The sequence below is a fragment of the Hemiscyllium ocellatum genome, chromosome 5, assembly GCF_020745735.1.
Source record: "Hemiscyllium ocellatum isolate sHemOce1 chromosome 5, sHemOce1.pat.X.cur, whole genome shotgun sequence".
In the NCBI taxonomy this organism is placed as follows: Eukaryota; Metazoa; Chordata; class Chondrichthyes; order Orectolobiformes; family Hemiscylliidae; genus Hemiscyllium; species Hemiscyllium ocellatum.
Window position 1 is genome coordinate 40,991,877 of NC_083405.1, and position 22,063 is coordinate 41,013,939.

The 22,063-nt window shown below is 42.3% G+C and overlaps 1 protein-coding gene across 2 annotated transcripts in view; it reads right to left on the minus strand.

Moving 5' to 3' along the window:
• Positions 1-22,063, minus strand: part of LOC132816011 (dynein axonemal heavy chain 11-like) — a 417,048-nt gene that overhangs the window by 70,654 nt on the left and 324,331 nt on the right. For both annotated transcript variants that reach the window (XM_060825416.1, XM_060825417.1), the window contains 3 exons: positions 21,190-21,317; positions 14,163-14,390; positions 9,667-9,858 (listed from right to left, as the gene is read on the minus strand). In XM_060825416.1, the coding sequence (XP_060681399.1) occupies positions 9,667-9,858; positions 14,163-14,390; positions 21,190-21,317 (548 nt within the window). The remainder of the gene's footprint in view (positions 1-9,666; positions 9,859-14,162; positions 14,391-21,189; positions 21,318-22,063) is intronic.

The window sequence follows — 22,063 nt, forward strand, 5'->3', positions numbered from 1 at the left end:
CCGTTTTGGATACTTGTGGGGGGGATGACTTACCAGGGGCAAGCTACGAGGTTCAGGCCTCTGGCACGGAGCCTGGCCCCGTTGCTCAGAAGGGAAGGGTGGAGAAAGGTAGAGCGATAGTTCTTGGGGACTCGACAGTGAGGGGTACAGACAGACGGTTTTGTGGGAGCGACAGTGACTCACGTTTGGTATGTTGCCTCCCAGGTGCAAGGGTACGTGATGTCGCTGATCGTGTTTTCCGGGTCCTTAAGGGGGAGGGGGAGCAGCCCCAGATCGTGGTCCACGTTGGCACCAACGATATAGGTAGGAAGAGTGGTGAGGATGTCAGACAGGCTTTCAGGGAGCTAGGTTGGAAGCTCAGAGTTAGAACAAACAGAGTTGTAGTCTCTGGTTTGTTACCCGTGCCACGTGATAGAGAGTCGAGGAATAGGGAGAGAGAGCAATTAAATGCGTGGCTACAGGGATGGTGCAGGAGGGAGGGATTCCGGTTTCTGGACAACTGGGGTTCTTTCTGGGGAAGGTGGGACCTCTATAAAAAGGATGGTCTACACCTGAACCTGAGGGGCACCAGTATCCTTGGGGGGAGGTTTGCTAGTGCTCTTTGGGAGGGTTTAAACTAACTCCGCCGGGGCATGGGAACCTGGACTGTAGCTTTAGGGTACAGGACCTTGAGTGTAGGGAGGTTATGAATAATGCAGCGATCTCGAAGGAGGGTGCCTCTAAACAGAAGGGTGGATTGAAGTGTGTATACTTCAATGCCAGAAGTATAAGAAATAAGGTAGGTGAACTTGCAGCGTGGGTTGGTACCTGGGACTTCGATGTTGTGGCCATTACAGAGACGTGGGTAGAACAGGGACAAGAATGGCTGTTGCAGGTTCCAGGGTTTAAATGTTTTAGTAGGATCAGACATGGGGGTAAAAAAGGGGGAGGTGTGGCATTACTTGTCAAAGATAGTATTACAGCAGTGGAATGGACGATGGAAGAGGACTTGCCATCTGAGGTAGTTTGGGCTGAGGTTAGAAATAGGAAAGGTGAGGTCACCCTGTTAGGTGTTTTCTACAGGCCTCTTAATAGTCCTAGAGAAGTAGAGGATAATATTGCGAGGATGATTCAGGAAAAGAGTGAAGGTAGCAGGGTGGTTGTTATGGGGGACTTTAACTTCCCAGATATTGACTGGGAGAGCTATAGCTCGAGTTCATTAGATGGGTCGGTGTTTGTCCAATGTGTGCAGGAGGGTTTCCTGACACAATATGTAGACAGGCCAACAAGAGGTGAGGCTATACTGGATTTGGTTCTAGGTAATGAACCAGGCCAGGTGTTAGACTTGGAGGTAGGTGAGCACTTTGGGGACAGTGACCACAACTCGGTGACTTTTACTTTAGTGATGGAGAGGGATAAGTGTGCGCCGCAGGGCAAGAGTTATAGCTGGGGGCAGGGAAATTATGATGCAGTGAGGCATGACTTAGGATGTGTGGATTGGAAAAACAGGCTTCAAGAGAAGAACACTAATGAGATGTGGGGATTGTTCAAGGAGCAGCTACTACGTGTCCTCGATAAGTATGTACCAGTCAGGCATGGTGTAAAGGGCCTTGTGAGGCAGACGTGGTTTAGTAAGGAATTGGAATCCCTTGTGAAAGGGAAGAAGGCGGCATATGTAAAGATGAGGCGTGAAGGTTCAGTTGGGGCGATAGAGAGTTATAAGGTAGCCAGGAAGGATCTAAAGAGAGAGCTAAGAGAAGCGAGAAGGGGACATGAAAAGTCTTTAGCTGGTAGGATTAGGGAAAACCCAAAGGCTTTCTATAGGTATGTCAGGAATAAAAGGATGACTAGGGTAGGTATCGGTCCAGTCAAGGATAGTAGTGGGAAGTTGTGTGTGGAGGCGGAGGAGATTGGAGAGACACTAAATCAATACTTTTCATCAGTATTCACTCAGGAACAGGACACTGTTGCTGATGTGAATATGGTGTCACAAATGATTAGAATGGATGGCCTGGAAATATGCAGGGAAGAGGTTCTGGGAATATTGGAGAGGATGAAAATAGATAAGTCTCCTGGGCCTGATGGCATTTACCCTAGGATCCTATGGGAAGCTAGGGAGGAGATAGCAGAGCCATTGGCCTGGATTTTTATGTCGTCATTGTCAAAGGGAATAGTACCAGAGGACTGGAGGATAGCGAATGTGGTCCCCTTGTTCAAGAAAGGGAGTAGGGATAGCCCTAGTAACTATAGGCCAGTGAGTCTGACTTCAGTGGTGGGCAAAGTCTTAGAGAGAATGGTAAGGGATAAGATTTATGAACATCTAGATAGGAATAACGTGATCAAGGATAGCCAGCATGGTTTTGTGAAGGGCAGGTCGTGCCTCACAAACCTAATTGAGTTCTTTGAGAAGGTGACTAAGGAAGTGGACGAGGGTAAAGCAGTAGATGTTGTGTATATGGATTTTAGTAAGGCGTTCGATAAGGTTCCCCATGGTAGGCTAATGCTAAAACTACGGAGGTATGGCATTGAGGATACATTAGAGGTTTGGATTAGGAATTGGCTAGCTGGAAGGAGACAGAGGGTAGTAGTTGATGGACTATGTTCATCTTGGAGTGCAGTTACTAGCGGTGTACCACAAGGATCTGTTTTGGGACCATTGCTTTTTGTTATCTTTATAAATGATCTAGAGGAAGGGCTTGAAAGCTGGGTAAGCAAGTTCGCAGATGACACAAAAGTCGGTGGAGTTGTGGATAGTGAGGAAGGAAGTGGTAGGTTACAGCGGGATATAGATAAGTTGCAGAGCTGGGCAGAAATGTGGCAAATGGAATTCAATGTAGCTAAGTGTGAAGTCATTCACTTTGGTAGGAGTAACAAGAAGATGGATTACTGGGCTAATGGTAGGCTACTTGGTAGTGTGGATGAGCAGAGGGATCTTGGTGTCCATGTACACAGATCTCTGAAAGTGGCCACCCAGGTAAATAGTGCTGTGAGGAAGGCATATGGTGTACTGGGCTTTATTGGTAGAGGAATTGAGTTCCGGAGTCCTGAGGTCATGTTGCAGTTGTATAAGACTCTGGTGCGGCCTCATCTGGAGTATTGTGTGCAGTTTTGGTCGCCATACTATAGGAAGGATGTGGAGGCATTGGAACGAGTGCAGAGGAGGTTTACCAGGATGTTGCCTGGAATGGTAGGAAAATCTTATGAGGAAAGGCTGAGGCACTTGGGGCTGTTCTCATTGGAGAAGAGAAGGTTTAGGGGAGATTTGATAGAGGTGTATAAGATGATTAGGGGTTTAGATAGGGTCGACACTGAGAACCTTTTACCGCTAATGGAGTCAGGTCTTACTAGGGGACACAGCTTTAAATTAAGGGGTGGTAGGTATAGGACAGATGTTAGGGGTAGATTCTTCACACAGCGGGTTGTGAGTTCATGGAATGCCCTGCCAGTAGCAGTGGTGAACTCTCCTTCTTTATGGTCATTTAAGCGGGCATTGGATAGGCATTTGGAAGTTATTGGGCTAGTGTAGGTTAGGTAGGATTCGGTCGGCGCAACATCGAGGGCCGAAGGGCCTGTACTGCGCTGTATCCTTCTATGTTCTATGTTCTATGAAACGTCTGCAACACAAATTCCCAGCTCGGCGATCAGAACCACAACTGCTGCGTCAGAAGTTTGGGCTGCCTAGCAAGGACCTTTCTCGATACTTTCAAATACGAGACTTCATACAAAAGAAGATCACATTGATAATTAATCCTTATAAATTGGATATGGAAAGGAGAGTGCTTCGGCCAATGGGTTCGCCCTTGGTCAGTACTCTCTACCACTTATTATGTAAGAAGGTATCGAAGGGCGTGGAACGGTTATATAAAACCTGAAGTCAAGAATTGGGGATAGAATCTCCTTAGAGATGTGGGAAGATGTCTGGGAAAATGCTAGGAAGATCTCTATCTGTAACAGAATTCATGTTACTCAATTGAAGATACTTCTTAGGGCTCACATGGCACCTGAGGGACTTGCAAAGTTCAAGGCAGGAGCATCTCCAATGTGCCCTAAATGCAAAATAGAAATTGGTACCCTTACATAATTGTCTGTGGACATGCCATAAGATCCGCAGATACCGGGACAGCGTATCAAATGCCTTGACAAAGATTCTGGGTATGGGGATTGGGTTGGACCCAGTGTCCCTACTTTTGGGCTCCCCAAATTGGACATCATCAGAAATATACATATAGACAAGGAAGAAACTAAGGTCTCATTTGATGTAACGCCACTGTTCACCTCTATTGACAAAACCCTAGCCAGAGAAACAATAGCCAACCTGCTGGACATACAGAACAGACAACAAGACGGGGAACCTATCAACAAAGATGGCATACTCAAACTACTGGACCTGTGCCTCACAACACACTTCACATTCAACAACCAAATATATGAACAAATCAACGGCACACCCATGGGCCCACCCATCTCTGGACTCATAGCAGAAGCTGTAATGCAAAGATTAGAACAAACAGTCTTACCACAAATTCAACCGAAACTCTGGGTCAGATATGTGGATGACACCTTTGTAATCATTAAAAACACAGAAATAGAGAACACACACCATATCATCAACACCACACTCACAGGAATCCGATTCACTAGAGAGGAAGAAAAGGACATCCAACTCCCATTCCGAGACGTGATGGTACAGAAAACACCGAACGGAGAATTCACCACAAAGGTATACAGGAAAGCGACAGACACAGACCAAGTCCTGAACTACGAAAGCAACCACCCCAACACACACAAAAGAAAGTGCATCAAGACACTATTCAAAAGGGCCACAACACACTGCAGCACACCTGAACTGCAAAAAAGAGGAAGAAGAACACCTCTACAATGTATTCGCCAAAAACAGATACACCCGCAATTTCATCAACAGATGCTTAAGGGAAAGACAATGGAATGGAATGGAATGAGCCACAACCCAAAGGACTAGCCACGTTACCATACATCAAGAACATTTCTGAACTGACAGCCAGACTACTACGACCACTAGGACTCATAACAGCACACAAAGGAACAGCCACTCTCAGACAGCAACTCACCAGGACAAAGGACCTGATTCCCAACATGAGCAAAACCAACATAGTGTACAAAATCCCATGCAAGGACTGCACAAAACACTACATAGGACAATCAGGAAGACAGCTAATGATCCGTATCCATGAACACCAATTAGCCACGAAACGACATGACCAGCTATCCTTAGTAGCCACACACGCAGATGGCAAGCAACATGAATTCGACTGGGACAATATTACTATTATAGGACAAGCCAAACAGAGAACAGCCAGGGAATTCCTAGAGGCATGGCGCTCATCCACAGATTCTATCAACAAACACATTGACCTGGACCCAATATACCGGCCACTGCAGCGGACAGCTGGAATTGACAACCGGAAGCGGCAGAGACAAACCACTATAAATGCCGGAGGAAACATCACAGAAGCGCTTCACAGGAGGCTCCCAAGCACTGAGGATGTCACCTAGACAGGGGACGAAACGTCTGCAACACAAATTCCCAGCTCGGCGAACAGAACCACAACAACGAGCACCCGAGCTACAAATCTTCTCACAAACTTTGAATCCCCAAATTTCCCCTCTTTGGATGTATAAGGGAGGAAATTATTCACTATCCTTTCCTTTTGTGCAAGGAAAAACATCTTAGTGAATTGGGTATTTGAAGGTCCCCCAGGACTTTCAAACTGGCATAGGATACTCATGGAATATATTCCCCTTGACTTCCTCACGAATATGGTGCACCAAAAAAACGGAATATTTTTATAGAACATGGCAGCCCTTTTTGAACTACATTGACACAGATATATCGACCATTTTGTTCAGGGCCTTTGCTGAGCCATGGGGATAGTTCTGGCTGGGTCGGGGGCTCCTGGGAGGAGGAATCCTGTATAAATATGGGTTTTGTTATGACTTGATATAAATTTATTTTTGAATATGTATCTAGTTATTTATTTATTTACTTATTTACTTTTCTCCTTTTTTATTGTTAGTAACGTATGATATCCTATTTTATGTTTTGGTAGTTGTAGAATAGAATAGTAGTTAGTTTTTTTAAAAAAATTATATTGGTGGTGTTATTAGATTGTAAAGTGGAATACACTATTTTGTAATATTTTCTGTAATTTTGTAAAAAATCTCAAATCCTCCTTTTCTATAAAAATATCTATTAAAAAAAACTAATTCACCTTGGCTCTCTTTGATCTGGGGAACATTTTCAAGCTGTTTAATCAACCTAACCTGCATTTTAGACTTCAGCAATTTCCCAACAAGAAATCTCAGAGTAACTGGTTTGTCATTCACTCACTTCCCTCTGTTATAATTTTTGAATTGCAGAGTGACAAGTGCATTGTCCAAACTAAAGGAATTACTTTGGGTTAACAGAACTTTGAAATCATTGGATTAAAACCAGAGGGTTCAAATCATCTGCCATGTTTTGGTGGCATAATTTTCTTCATTACAATTATTTTGCTTTGGTTAATTCTAAAATCTCAGAGTCTAAGCATGTGATAGAAATAAACATGACAATCATGTGTGTCCTGCAGTTGGTCATAGGCTGCACTTTCGTCCTGTAAGTGATCATTACGCAAATGACACAACAATGACAGTCACAAGACAATTACACACAGTATATACACAGGTGTCATATGTTCTGAGATGTCCAATGAATGAAGAGATGTAATCATCATGGAACATGGAAGTAAAGCTTTGAGCAAGTTTACATTTTGGTTGAATATTTAGGATGATCGTCAATAAGTGAGGTCCATAGATTGACAAATGGATTTAAGAGCTGAAAGAAAGTTCAGTACAAATTGTGACAATGATCCTAAACGGGACCTATGTCAAGTCACAAATTAATGAGAGACATTCCATAGCAGCGGTCCTTAAAGGCCACAGCTTGCGTTCACTGGATATTAAAACAAAGACTATAGACATTCAGGTAACAGAGTAGAAATCCTCAAGAATTTTAGCAGTTGATAATAAATTTAAGTATGCATTTAAGTAGAAAGCCTCAAGAATTTTAGCAGTTGATAATAAATGTAAGCATGCATTTAAGTATAAAGTGGAAAAAGAGACAAAAAAAAGGAATGGATAGTTGGAGAGAGTTTGAAGCATATTGCAAGGTATCAGATAAGGGTCAATCAGCTTTATTTCAAATGTGAGGCTATCCTATCAAAATACTTATAGATACAACTTATAGGGATAAAGCATCGTTAGAACCAAAGCAAATTTAATAGCTGGGGTGGACAGTTGAAATGTTGGCAGTTGAAATGTTAGAGGGAACTGCTCCAGTGGCAGGAAAGTAATATTCAAGTTTTCCATTTTGCTTTTTATGCCAAATATACATGGGAGTGCAAGAGGATGAGTTTGTCAGCCAGATTTTTAGAGAACAATGTCAGAAACTGTCCAAAGAGGCAGCAGATGCAGAAGAGAATCCACATAAACTAAACATATATTCCTAAGGCCTGAATGTTTCTTACAAGGTAGGGTTTTTATTTTGTAAGATCTATTTTGTGAAAAACTCAATTGAATATAAATCCCACATATTCAGCGCCATGTTAAAGGACATACTTCAGCTATTGTCATGATGCATATTGATGCTTTATTATGGTGTGGTATTGCAGAATTTCAGAAATAATAAGATTAATAATAAGATTAGGTTAGGATTTAAAATTTGGAGTCAGACTTGTAGAGTGTTTAAACATCAGTGTATTTCCATCAAATGCACTAAAACAGGAAGTCTATCCTGTTGGCATTCATATCTTTGTGTGTTCATACTGCACTGACATCAGAACTGAAAGCAATGTTCCCATTTTGGCTTCCTTGTGCTTGCTATGCTGTTGTCTCCCCATTCTCTGGTCCCTTGCTGTCCCACTCAATCTAAGTTCCCAAGTTCCCTTATTGCCTTACTTTCTGGCTTGATGTGTACAAAGTAAATCCCAGCTCCTGAAACAAACCTTTGTAACTCCCATACGGTAAAATGCGTAGAAGTGTATATTGTGTTCAAAAAGTGCAGAACATAGGTTGGCTCAATGTTTATGAGTTTGAACAGTGTGCTTGTTCCAGTAAAGTTTCAAGGCAATAATGTCACACACAGTGCAACTATGATGAGGGTCGCGCAGCAAACACTGCCTTTAAACACAATGTTTTAGACAGTAAGCAAAATGGATATGATTGTAATTTAATTAATTTTAATCAATTATCTAATTTGGAATGTATTCCACACAGGAGAAAGCGAGGACTGCAGATGCTGGAGATCAGAGCTGAAAAATGTTTTGCTGGAAAAGCGCAGCAGGTCAGGCAGCATCCAAGGAGCAGGAGAATCGATGTTTCGGGCATAAGCCCTTCTTCAGGAATCCTGAAGAAGGGCTTATGCCCGAAACGTTGATTCTCCTGCTCCTTGGATGCTGCCTGGCCTGCTGCACTTTTCCATGTATTACACACACCTTGGTTACTTGTACTTGTCACAAAATAATGACATGAGATCAAAAGAGATTAACCAACTACAAAGTATAATGGATCAGTTGATCTGACTTTGCACTGAAATTCTACTGGGAGCTAGTTTTGTTTTGTGCTGGAGTTAAATATTTCAAAGAAGTAAAGACTGTGTATTATCTATATAGGAAAGAATAGCTGCAGATTAATCATGCATCCTAATCCTCCACCTGTTTTCAGGAGCTAACCAATTTTGTCTCTGATGGGATTGAGCATTCAGATTATACTATTTACATTGTGGACTTGAATGGTTCCTTGTTTTATGGGCTGCAGATTAGCAACAATACATTCTTCCACTTTGGCACATAGCTAGCTGAAGTCAACTTATACCTTACTGATTAAAATATATTTATTTATTCTGAATGTTAGTTATTCAATATATTTCACAGTGAGAGTGGATGATGCCAAATTGATTCAGGACAAACCTGGGCCCCAGCACATCCAAACGTAACCACTGGGAGCTTTGTATAAACCTTTACACACTTGTATAATGGCAAAAACAATGCTGCACATAACTGAGAAGTGTTCCCTCTACAGTCTGAGAGATGGACTAATCATCTTAAACCACAATGATTGGCTCTGGGGATTTGCTCTTAAACAAAAACAAATCAAATTGAGGTAAGAAGTCCAGACCTCATTATTTTTTCAAACAGACTCCAATGGCAATTTTATTCTAATGCATGGTGGGATTTGCAGAAGTTTTTCCAACTTTAGTTGCCTCTAATCACGGCACAGTGGCTCAGTGGTTAGCACTGCTGCCTCACAGCGCCAGGGACCCTGGTTCGATTCCAGCCTCGGGCGACTGTCTGTGTGGAGTTTGCACATTCTCCCTGTGTCTGCGTGGGTTTCCTCCGGTTTCTTCCCACAGTCCAAAGATGTGCAGGTTAGGTGAATTGGCCATGCTAAATTGCCCATAGTGTTAGGTGCATTAGTTAGGGGGAATGGGTCTTCGGAGGGTCAGTGTGGACTGGTTGGGCCGAAGGGCCTGTTTCCACACTGTAGGGAATCTGGCCTATCGTTGGTTTTGCGTCTCAACATGTAAACTTCTTTCATCATTAATTTTCAATGTCTACTGGATAAACGACTATTGAGCTGTTAGTTGTAATAAATATTCAGAAGATTGTCTCTTACTTTAGTGTTTGCCTCCAGGTAATTATAAAGGACATTGACAGATATAGTGAGATCTCCAGCATTGAAAGGATAGCTTCGGTTCCAACCTTGAGGGCCAAACTTGCGTCTTTCGGCAACACATGCATGAAAGTAACAGAGGCAGAAGAGAATGGCTTTGAACTCATGTTCTCGAGAACACATTTCCAGAATATTCTGCAAGACACAATATAAAAACAAATCACTTTTAAATTATAAAGCTTATTGTACTGACTGCATTTCACAATAATCAATTATGAAATTTAAATTGGGAATCAACAGCTAGACATGATCACACAGCAAAAAAAGTTTATTTATTTACTTATTCATTATGTGGGATATGAGCATTGCTGGCTGGGCAATTGTTGCCCTTGAGAAGCTGGTGGTGAGTTGCCTTCTTGAACCACTATAGTCCACCCTGCTGTGGGTGGACCCACATCGCCATTAGGGAAGGAATTTCAGGATTTTGACCCAGCAACAATGAAAGAATGGTGATATATTTCAAGTCAGGATGCTAAGTGGCTTGGGGGGGATCTTGAAGATGATGATGTTCTCAAACATCTGCTGCCCTTGCGCTTCTAGATGGAAATGATTATGGGTTTGGAAGGTGCTGTCTGAGGATCTTTGGTGAATTTCTGCAGTGCATCTTGTAGATAGTGAACACTGCTACTACTGAGTGTCTGTGGTGGAGGGAGTGGATGCTAGTGGTTGCAGTGCCAATGAAGTAGGCTGCTTTGTCCTGGATGGTGTTTAGCTTCTTGACTGTTGTTAGGGCTGCACCCTTCCAGGCAAGTAGGAGTATTTCATTTCACTCCTGACTTGTGCCTTATAGCTGGTGGACAGGCTTTGGGGACTCAGGAAATGAATTACTCAGCACAATATTCCTCTCATCTCACCTACTCTCTGGAATTCAACTCTTTTGTCCATGTTTGAACCAAGGCTGTATTGAGATCAGAAGCTGAGTGACCCTGGCAGAATGCAAACTGGACGTCACTGAGCAGGTTATCGCTAAGCAGATGCTGCTGATAGCACTGTTGATGCCACCTTCTACCACATTATTGATGATCAAGAGTTGACTGATGGGGCAGTAATTGGCTGGGTTGGATTTGTCCTGCTTTTTATGTACAGGACATACTTGGGCAATTTTCCACATTGTTGGTAAATGCCAGTATTGTAATTGTACTGGAACAGCGTGGCTAGGGGAGTGGCAAATTCTGGATTACAAGTCTTCAGTACTATTACTGGAATGTTGTCAGGGCCTGAAGCCTTTGCAGTATCCTGTACCTCCAACTGTGAAGACTGGTATCTGTAATGCTGGAGACCACTGGAGGAGGCCAAAATGGATCATCTACTTGGCACTTCTGGCAGAAGACCACAGTGAACACTTCAGCCTTACCTTTTGCATTGATATGATGGACTCTTCCATCATTGAGGATGGGGATATTTGTGGAGCCTCCTCCTCTAGCTAGTTGTTTAATTGTCCATCACCATTCACGAATGAATGTGGCAGGATTGCAGAACTTAGATCTGATCTGTTGGTTGTGGGAAAACTTAAGCTCTGTCGATCACTTGCTGCTTATGCTGTTTGGTAGCTGCATCAGGTTGACACTTCATCTTCAGTTATGCTTGGTGCCGTTTCTGCACTCTCCATTGAACTAGGGTTGATCCCCTGGTTTGACAGAAATGGTTGAGGGAAGGATATGCCATGAGGTTACAGATTGTGCTCAAGTATGATTCTACTGCTGTTGATGGCCCACAGTGCCTCATGGATGCCCAGTCTTGAGCTGCTAGATCGGTTCAAAGTCTGTCCCAATTAACAAGGTGATAATGTCACACAACATGATGGAGGTTATTCTCAATGTGAAGGCGGGACTTTGTCTCCACAAGGGCTGTGCAGTGGTCGCTCTTATCGTTAATGTCATGGACGGATGCATTGCAGCTGGCAGATTGGTAAGGATGAGGTCAAGAGCGTTTTTCCCTCTTGTTGGCTGCCTCACCACCTGCTACAGACCCAGTCTAGTGACTATGTCTTTTAGGAGCCGACCAGCTCAGTCTGTAGTGCTGCTGCTGAGCCACTCTTAGTGGTGGCATTGAAATCCCCCACCCAGAGTACATATTGCACCCTTGCCAGCCTCAGTGCTTCCTCCAAATGTTATTCAACATGGAGGAGTACCAATTCATCAGCTGACGGAGGTCAGTACATGGTAATGAGCAGGAGGTTTACTTGCCCATGTTTACCCTGAAGCCATAAGACTTCATGGGTTCTGAAGGCAATGTTGAGGACTCCCAAACTCCCTCGTGACTGTATATCACTGTGCTGCTACCTCTGCTGGGCCTGTCCTGCCTGTAAGACAGGATATATCCAGGGATGGTGATGGTGGTGTCTGCGATATTGTCTGTAATATATGATTCCATAAGTATCAGTACGTAAGGCTGTTGCTTGACTAGTCTGAGAGACAGCTCTCCCAATTTTGGCACTTGCTCCCAGGTGTTAGTGAGGACAACTTTACAGGGTCGACAAGGCTGTTTCTGCCATTGTCTTTTTCGGTGCCCAGGTCAATGCTTGGTGATTCATTCGGTTTTGTTTCTTTGTGACTTTGTAGCGACTGGTAAAACTGAATGGCTTGCTAGGCCATTTCAAAGGCCAGTTGAGAGTCAACCACATTGCAGTAGGTTTGGAGTCACAAGTAGGCCAGAACAGGTGAGAATGGCAGATTTCCTTCCCTGAAGGACATTAGTGAACCTTCAGGGTAGTGTCCTAATTATGATTCTTCTCAATTATAACACAGAAGTAGGGATGCTGACTGCACAATCACAGCCATTCACAATTTCTCTATTAACGAAGTGGTTTCTATCCATACACAACATGACCCAAACAAAATTCAGGTTTGAGCTGATAAGGGGCAAATAGTACTTGTGTCACACAGAATTTAGAATCCCTAGAATGTGGAAACAGGCCCTTTGGCCCAACAAGTCCACAATGACCCTCCAAAGAGTCTCTTACTCATTACTCTATATTTACCCCAGCTAATGCACCTAACCTACACATCCCTGAACACTACAGGCAATTTAGCATGGCCAAGTCACCTAACCTGCACATCTTTGTGATTGTGGGAGGAAACCTGAGCACCCAGAGGAATCCAACGTAGACACAGGGAGAATGTGCAAACTCCACATCGACAGTCACCCGAAGCTGGGTTCAAACCCAGGATCCTGGCACTATGAGGCAGCAGTGCTAACCAGTGAGACACCGTGCTGCCTGTAAAGTTGCTGGATAAATCGCCATCTCCAACACAAGAGAATGTAACCATTGCCCCTTGAAATTCAGCAGCATTACTATGGCTGAATCCCCTACACACATTACGCTGGAGGTTACCATGGATTTGATACTTAACCAGCTTCAGTTGCTTTGGAAGCTTGCAATGCAAAAGCAAGTAACTCACATCCAGACTCACCAAACTTTTTCCATCATCTATACTGCACAGGTCAGGAGTGTGATGGAATATTCTCCACTCGTCTGAATGAATTCACATTCAACAACACTTCAGGAATGTAATGCCATCACCACCCAGACCAAACCAGCTCACTTGACTGGCACCTCATTCTAACACCTTAACAGTTCACTCTCTCCACCATTGAGGTTTGGTTGTAGCAATTTGACACGTGTATTGTAAACAAAATACACAGCAGCAGCTCACCAAGACTCTTTTGACATCACCTTCCAAATCCACACCAACTATCACCTCGATGGATCAGGCCACCAGATGCATGGCCAAAAGCATCAACTGCAAGTTGCCCTCCAAACCTCACATCTCTCTGACTTGGAACTATGTTGCATTCTGTCAGTGTCACTGGGTCAATGTCCTGGATCTTCCTTTCTATTAGTATTCTGGGTATAGAAATACCACATGGACAGCAGCTCCTATCAACTTCTCATAGCAACGAAGGATGGACAACAAATACTGACCTAGCCAGCAATACATGTCCCATGAACAAACAGTGTATGTATTTCAGGAGTAATTTAACTTTTGGTGATGGCGTAAGTGGATTAAACTAAGTATCTATTCTATACATCATTCCTTTTTGCAGTATATGACAAGCAGCTAAACATAATCGTCTATTTCCTAATACTGTTGAAATGAACCCATTCTAACTTGAATCTGCTTGTTTTACTTTTACAGTATCAACTCTCATTCATAAAAGGATAAAATGTACAATGACAACTCCTCTTAGTATCACAATATTTTAATGATGTGACATCGGATGTTGCAGTATGTTGGTATATTCTCTAAATAAAGTGTTACATAAATATTATTGACTGTTTGAAATTGTTTCAGTATTAATTACTCTGCTTTTCTGACTAAATAAACTGACTGCAAGTTTTTCAAAGAATCTTCGACTGAAAACAAGCTTGACATTGAGGCAAAAGTATTAAGCAAGCACCGGATATGATTGCAATCTCCAAACTGTTTGTCTCCTACCTGGTCAAAGTTATAGAGTGCAGCATGTAGATTGGCCAGCATGCCAATAGGTGGTTCATCGGTAATCTTGATTGAGCTTTCCAGTATTCCCTGAGGAATGACATGTTCCTCTGAGGTTGGAGCAGGCTCAGCACTAATGAACACCCTGAAATCAGGATGACTGTCCTTGCTGAATTGCTCCAGCAGCTTTTCAAGTGTTCCCAACCATTTCACTACGAGGTGAATATTCTAGAAATCAGAGCATGCAAAAGATTTTTAGTTTTAAAATCTGGCAATTAAGTTATTGAAAATCTACATACTAATCATACGTTGGCAACAGCTCGTTTCACCATAGCTCATTTCATTAAATGGAAAAGGAGTAAAAAGAATGGTAATGCTTAATTCATATTATTGGTAATAAAGTCCTTCAGACTGCTCATCCATCTCAAACTTTAACACTCATACTCAAACTTTATGAATCCTCAATTTTTTTCAGGACAAAGTTTTGCACTGACATTACTTCATTCTATACATCGTCAGTATATATTTAATTTTAGCATTCAGTTTATAGGGTACTAAATCGTGATGCATTAATACATGAATATTTATGTTTCTTTAAAATTCCTATTAAAGACTTTGCTAGAGATAATAAGTCATGTATTTTAAGTAGATTATTGACTTTGCTAGTCATCTCCATAAGTTGTTTCATCAAAAGATGGAGAAGCATTTTGGGGTGTATGGAGACATAATGATTTCGCATCTTTCTTCAAGGTAATGTTGCATTAAGCATTGAGTTTCATTCATCCTGTAAGCACTTTAGGGCAAAACCTAATCAAATGAGCTTTTAATCTCTTGCTGGTTTTTAATGTGTTGAGCTTCAGGAGATGGGAGAGATTTTAAATAAATATTTTGTCAGTTTTTACTGCGGAGGCAAAAAATGGAGGCTAGAGAACTCAGGAAATAAATGCTGATGTTTTGAAAACTGTTCATATTACAGAAGAGAAAGTGCTGGAGGTCTTAGAAAACATAAAGGTAGATAAATCTCTGGGACCTGATGAAGTGTATCCCAGGATCTCGTGAGAAGTTAGGGAAGAAATTGTGGGGCCCCTAGCAGAAGTATTTGTACCATTTATAACCACAGGTGAAATATCGGAGGACTGGAGCATGGCCAATACTGTGCCTTCATTTAAGAAAAGTTTAAGGAGAAGTCTGGGAACTACAGACCTGTGAGTCTGACATCAGTGGTGGGTAATTTGTTGGAGGTGATTCTGAAAGATAGGATTTACATGAATTTGGAGAGGCAAGGACTGATTAAGGATAGTCAGCATGGCTTTGTGTGAGTTTTTTTAGGCAGTAACCAAAAAGGTTGATTATAGCAGAGCTTACATGTTATTTAGCAAAACCTTTTGACAAAATTCCACATAGTAGGCTGAGTAGTAAAGTTAGATCACATGGGATTCAGGGGAGGCTTGCCGACTGGATACAAAATTGACCTTATGATAGGAGTCAGAGATGATGGTAGAGGATTGTTTTTCAGACTGGAGATCTGTAACCAGCAGTGTGGCACAGGGATTGATACCGGGTCCACTATTGTTTGTCATTTATATAAATGATTTGGATGACAATATTGGAAGCATAGTTAGTAAGTTTATGTATGACACCAAGAATGGTAGTTTAGTGGACAGTGAAGAAGATTATCTAAGATTACAAAGAGATCTTGATCAATTAGGCCAATAGGCTGAGGAATGGCACAGGGAATTTAATTTGGATAAATGTGATAAAACTAATATGGACAGGACTTATACTGTTATTGGTAGGGCCTTGGGTAATATTGTAGAACAGAGACACTTAGCGGTTCAGGTGAATAATTCTTTGAAATTTGTATCACATTTGGATAGGGTGGTAAAAAAGGTATTTAGCACACTTACTTTCATTACTCAGACCTTGATGTACAGGAGTTGGGATGTCATGTTGAGATTATAAAGGACATTGGTGAGGCCTCTTCTGGAATACTGTGTTGAGTTCTGGCCATCCAGCTATAGGAAGTATATTACTAAATTGGAGAAGGTTCAGAAAAGATTGACCAGGATGTTGCTGGGAATGGAAGGTTTGAGTTATAAAGGTATGCTGGATAGACTGTGAAGGAGTCTAGAGTGGAGGAGGTTGAGGGTGATCTTATAGACGTTTATAAAATCATGAGGAGCACAGATAAGATGAATAGCCAAGGTCTTTTCCCTAGGCTGGGGGAGTTCAAAACTAGGGATGTATTTTTCAGGTGCGAGAAGGATGATTTAAAAAGCACACAAGGGGCAACCTTATTTACACAGATGTTCGTATGTAGAATGAAAGACCAGAGGAAGTGGCAAATGCAGGTAATACTTACAACACTTAAAAGAAATTTTGATAAGTATGTGAATAGGAAAGGTTTGGTGGGATATGGGCTAAATGGTAGGGCCTTGGTAAGTTGTAGAACAGAGGCATGTTTGGATTGGGAACATGATTCATGTGGAATTATTGGAGCCTGTTTCCGTGCTGTATGACTCTATGACTCATGTATTCTTGCTGAAGAGTGATAATTCTTGACTGTGAAGTGTGTTCTCCACTGTCAGACACCATTATGTTCACTATCCTCTCCTTGATAGGTCTGGCATGATAGAGAAAGTCTCTTGGTAGTCTAATAAGAGGCCTTTATTTTAAAGATGATGTAGTTTCTTGCATGATAGCAACTAGGTCCAAGTTACGTTGACAAAGTAGACCATTAAACAAAGACAATAAAAAAGGGAAGCCTTAACATTAGGTCTCACTCGCCAAAAGTCAAAGTTGTTCTGCACAAGGCCATATGACACCATCATATTAGATAGTGCTGAATATACTCCTCGGCATTTACTCTTTCAGATCCTTATATTACAGATACAGGGACCTTTGCAATATTAGGTTGTTGGGACAACTGTAAATTGAGGGATTGAGGGATTCATTAAGGTATGCTTTGTATCCGTGTCCAAAAGACTTGCTTGAGCAGTTAGTGATGGTCACTGGAAAATTCAGGTCAGTTTGGCAAGGAATGATTGAGTTTGACCAGAGTTGTGAGTAGTCTTTGGACTGCACTTGGACATAACATGTGTGTCCAAAGAATGGCATGAAGTTAAATATATTTTTCTTCTTTTATTTATATTGCATTGTTTGATAATTAGTAACTGAATGATGTTGATTTTACACAGATGACCCCTGCAATGGTAGGCCTACGATGAACAGCTGAGGATCCTGGGATTGTATTCATCAGAGATTAGACAGTTGAGGGGAGAACTAATAGAAATTTACAAGATAATGCATTGCTTAGAAAGGGTGGATGTCGGGAAATTGTTTCCATTAGGCGGGGATACTAGGATTCATGGGCACAGCCTTAGAATTGGGGGGGGGGGGGGAGCAATTTAGAATGGAAATGAGGAGACATTTCTTGAGCCAGAGAGTGGTGGGCCTGTGGAATTCACTACCACGGAGCGCAGTGGAGACTGGGACATTAAATGTCTTCAAGGTAAAGATTGATAAATTCTTAATCTCACAAGGAATTAAGGGATATGGGGAGAGTGTGGGTAAGAGGTGTTGAAATGCCCATCAGCCATGATTGAATAGTGGAGTGGACTTGATGGGCCGAATGGCCTTACTTCCACTCCTATTTCTTAGGGTCTTATGGTATTATTTGTTTGAATGTTCCATTGAAAAGTCTTAAATAGTGAATTGGGAAATTAATTTCTTCCAGAAAGTTACTGCTCTGTAAGGGTTTTGTAATAATAAGTTATTATTTCACAGTGTAATTTCACAATCAAGGCATGCTGGGCCACTTGCTGAGATACTTGTATCATCGATAACCATGGGTGAGGTACTGGAAGACCGGAGGTTGGCTAGTGTGGTGCCACTATTTAAGAAAGGTGATAAGGAAAAGCTAGGGAATTATTGATCAGTGCGCATGACAGCAGAAACATAGAACATAGGTGCAGTAGGCCATTTGGCCCTTCGAGTGGCTAAATTATTGCAGGGATTCTGAGGGACATGTTGCGCATGGGAAAATGCATCTCACTAACCTGATTGGTTTTTTTGAAGGAGTGACAGAGAAGATTGATGAAGGCAGAGTGGTGGATATTGTCTATCTGGTCTTTAGTAAAGTATTTGACAAGGTTCCGCGTGGTAGACAGGTTAGCAAAGTTAGATCACATGGAATCCAGAGACAGCTTACCACATATAAAATTGGCTTGAAGGTAGAAGACAGAGGGTGGTGTGGAGGCCTGTGACCGCTGGAGTGCCACAAGGATCGGTGCTGAGTCCACTGCTTTTTGTCATTTATATAAATGATTTGGATGTCAATGTACAAGTCATGGTTAGTAATTTTGCAGATAACACCAAAATTGGTGGTGTAGTGAACAGTGAAGAAGGTCATCTCAGAGTACAGTGGGACCTTGATCAGATGGGCTGAAGAGTGGCAGATGGAGTTTAATTTAGATAAATGGGTGGTGTTGCATTTCAATAAGGCAAACCAGGGCAGGACTTTTACACCTAATGGTAGGGTCCTGGGGAGTTTTGCTGAACATAGAGTCCTTGGGGTACAGGTTCATAGTTCCTTGCAAGTGGAGTCACAGGTAGACAGGGTAGTGAAGAAGGTGGTGTTTGGTATGCTTGCTTTCATTAGTCAGTGCATTGAGTATAAGATTTGGGAGGTCATGTCATATCTGTACAGCTCATTGATGAGGCCATTTCTGGAATACTGCATTCAGTTTTGGTCTCCTTGCTATAGGAAAAATGCTGTTAAATTTCAAAGGGTTCAGAACAAATTTACAAGGATGTTGCTGGGATTGGAGGGTTAGTTATAGATAGAGGCTGAATAGACGGGAGCTATTTTCCTTGGAGCATCAGAGGCTAAGGGGTGACTATATAGGTGTTTATAAAATCATGAGGGGTGTGGACAGCTATTAGGACCGGAATAGCTGAGGTCTTTTTCCGACATTAGGGGAATCCAAAACTTGAGGGCATAGATTTAAGTTGAGAAAGGGAAAGATTTAAAAGTTACTTAAGGGGCAACTTTTTCACACAGAGGATGCTGTGAGTATGGAATGTCGTGCTGTGCATATGGAATGAACTGCCAGAGGAAGTCGTGGAGGCTGGTACAACATTTAAATGGCATCTGGATGAGTATATGAATAAGAAAGGTGTAGAGGGATATGGGCCAAATGCCAGCACTTGGAACTCGATTAATTTAGAATATCTGGTCAGCGTGGACAAGTTGAACTGAAGGGTCTGTTTCTGTGCTGTACAACTCTAGAGCTAATTACCCATATTAAAATGTCCCTCTAGTGCCTGAGCGTTAAGAGGATGGGACAATCATATTTGAGAGGCTGGAGAAGGACAGGACTGGGGTATGACTATATCTCCGAGGAGAAAGTGAGGTCTGCAGATGCTGGAGATCAGAGCTGAAAATGTGTTGCTGGAAAAGCGCAGCAGGCCAGGTAGCATCCAAGGAACAGGAGATTCGACGTTTTGGCATAAGCCCTTCTTCAGGAATGAGGAAAGTGTGTCCAGCAGGCTAAGATAAAAGGTAGGGAGGAGGGACTTGGGGGAGGGGCGATGGAGGTGCGATAGGTGGAAGGAGATCAAGGTGAGGGTGATAGGCCGGAGTGGGGTGGGGGCGGAGAGATCATGAAGAAGATTGCAGGTTAGGAAGGCAGTGCTGAGTTAGAGGGATTTGACTGAGACAAGGTGGGGGGGAGGGGAAATGAGGAAACTGGAGAAATCTGAGTTCATCCCTTGTGGTTGGAAGGTTCCTAGGCGGAAGATGAGGCGCTCTTCCTTCAACCGTCGTGTTGTTATGGTCTGGCGATGGAGGAGTCCAAGGACCTGCATGTCCTTGGTAGAGTGGGAAGGGGAGTTAAAGTGTTGAGCCACGGGGTGGTTGGGTTGGTTGGTCCGGGTGTCCCAGAGCTGTTCTCTGAAACGTTCCACAAGTAGGGGGCCTGTCTCCCCAATATAGAGGAGGCCACATCGGGTGCAGCGGATATCTCCATCAGTTGTTGTTAAGGAGACAAGACATTGAATAATTCTTCTGCTCAGACCTGTCCTGAGTGCAATGTTAGCTTTGAATCAATGGTCACACCCTCTGCTCTGCCTTAAGGAAATGCTACATTTTCAGAGATGTCATCTCAATGTTAAGTGGATGTTAAAGAAACCACCATATTATTTAACAGCAGCAGTAGTATTCTCCCAGTGTCCATTTATACCTTGCTGACAGTTCTCCATAAACAAATTATTTGGTTAAGTATCTGAGAGAAGTTGCTGTGTCCACATTTATTATATTAGAATTGCAATTGTAATTGTGAAGTTTCTCATTTTGACATGTCCTGAGGTTGACAGAGGTTCTATTTAAATGCAAATTCTTTATCTTTCCTGACACTAGAGAAATGGCCATGCTGGTGAGATTACGTCTCCTGTCAGAAATCTTATTACATCTGTCTGAAGCAAATAGCTGCACACCAAAAAGAAACTTCAAAGCTGTGAAGCTCACGCAGTAGTTTTAGCAGCAACTAGGAGAGCATCAAATTCTGTATTTATGCCAAACAGATCAGCACAGTATTTTACAGCACTATTATGTGTGCCCTCCATATCTCAGACACTTTCTCTGAAGAAGTGCTGGGCACAGGTGAGGTACTTTTCCATTAATAAGGAAAATGATGCAAAAACACGGTCACACCTCTCCTATAACCAGTACAGGATGGCACTGACAAGACAGATTGCAGCAAGTCTATGGAATGGCACAGATAGACCAATATATTGGAACTGGACAGTTATAGCACCACTCCTGTCTCCAATTCACTCCATGCAAAGATTGCCTGCCACCTATGAGAAGCAATTTAAGTCAGAATGTGACAAGGCTACTTTAATACCCAAATCAGGGAAATCAAGCTCTAAAAGTTGTTACAAAGATGGCTACTTTATCACCTGAGATTAGCAGGAACTGCTTTTCTGATTACATTTGACCATCATAATGCTTTTCAATACTCTTTACCTGCAAAATGACCCAATGGCCTTCCTTGAAAGCTTTTTCTAAAGCTACTTCAGCAACCACCTCCTGTCCTTGACCCAGAGAAACATTATGAAGTCTTCCAGAATCAATAGTAAATCCCAGCTTTTTACCTGGAATGCAAGCAAAACACAAGCAAAAAGCTTTTCATCAGAAGTTTCACAAATTGTGATCATAAATACAGCGCCAGTTCTTAATGTTGCCTTTGGGATACACAGTTGGTTGTTAATCCAACAGCACAACCCTATTCATTGTAGCTCATGAAGAAGCTTTTTAGATGTTTAGAATATGCAGCAATCCTAAATAAATATAAACTTTAATTTCAGACTGTATTGCCACTAGTAGAAGTAGCTGAGTGGGTAGATGGGGGACAGGTGAATATTTAGTTCAACTTTGAGAAATGAAACTTGGAGAGTTACCAACAGAAAATGACAGGGCAGATATTTTCTTTGCATCTGTGCGGGGAGGACTTGTGGCATAGTGGGTATGTGGGTCCCTGCTTCTAGGCCAAAAACTCCAGAGCTGAGTCCTACTCCAGGACTCGGCGGCCACGCAAATATGTTTATAATGTGGCCAAAAAGATTGATTATTAATCTGTGAATTCTTCCAACAGAGGAAGTTAAAGAGGGAGAGACTGCTGGTTAGCCATGCTTAATATAGAATGATAGCTTATCTAGCTAAATTCTTTGTTTTACTAAACACAGATACAATGCTCCCTTTAATTTTGTTCTGCTGCTGCGGGGATCTTCAAGGTCAGTGTGAGGCAGCGACTCCTGGAACCAGAAGTCTGTACGCCATGGGCCTTCTGAGCAGCTGCTCTGCCCCTTGAGTGTACATTGCATTGGGAAGCCTTGGAGAT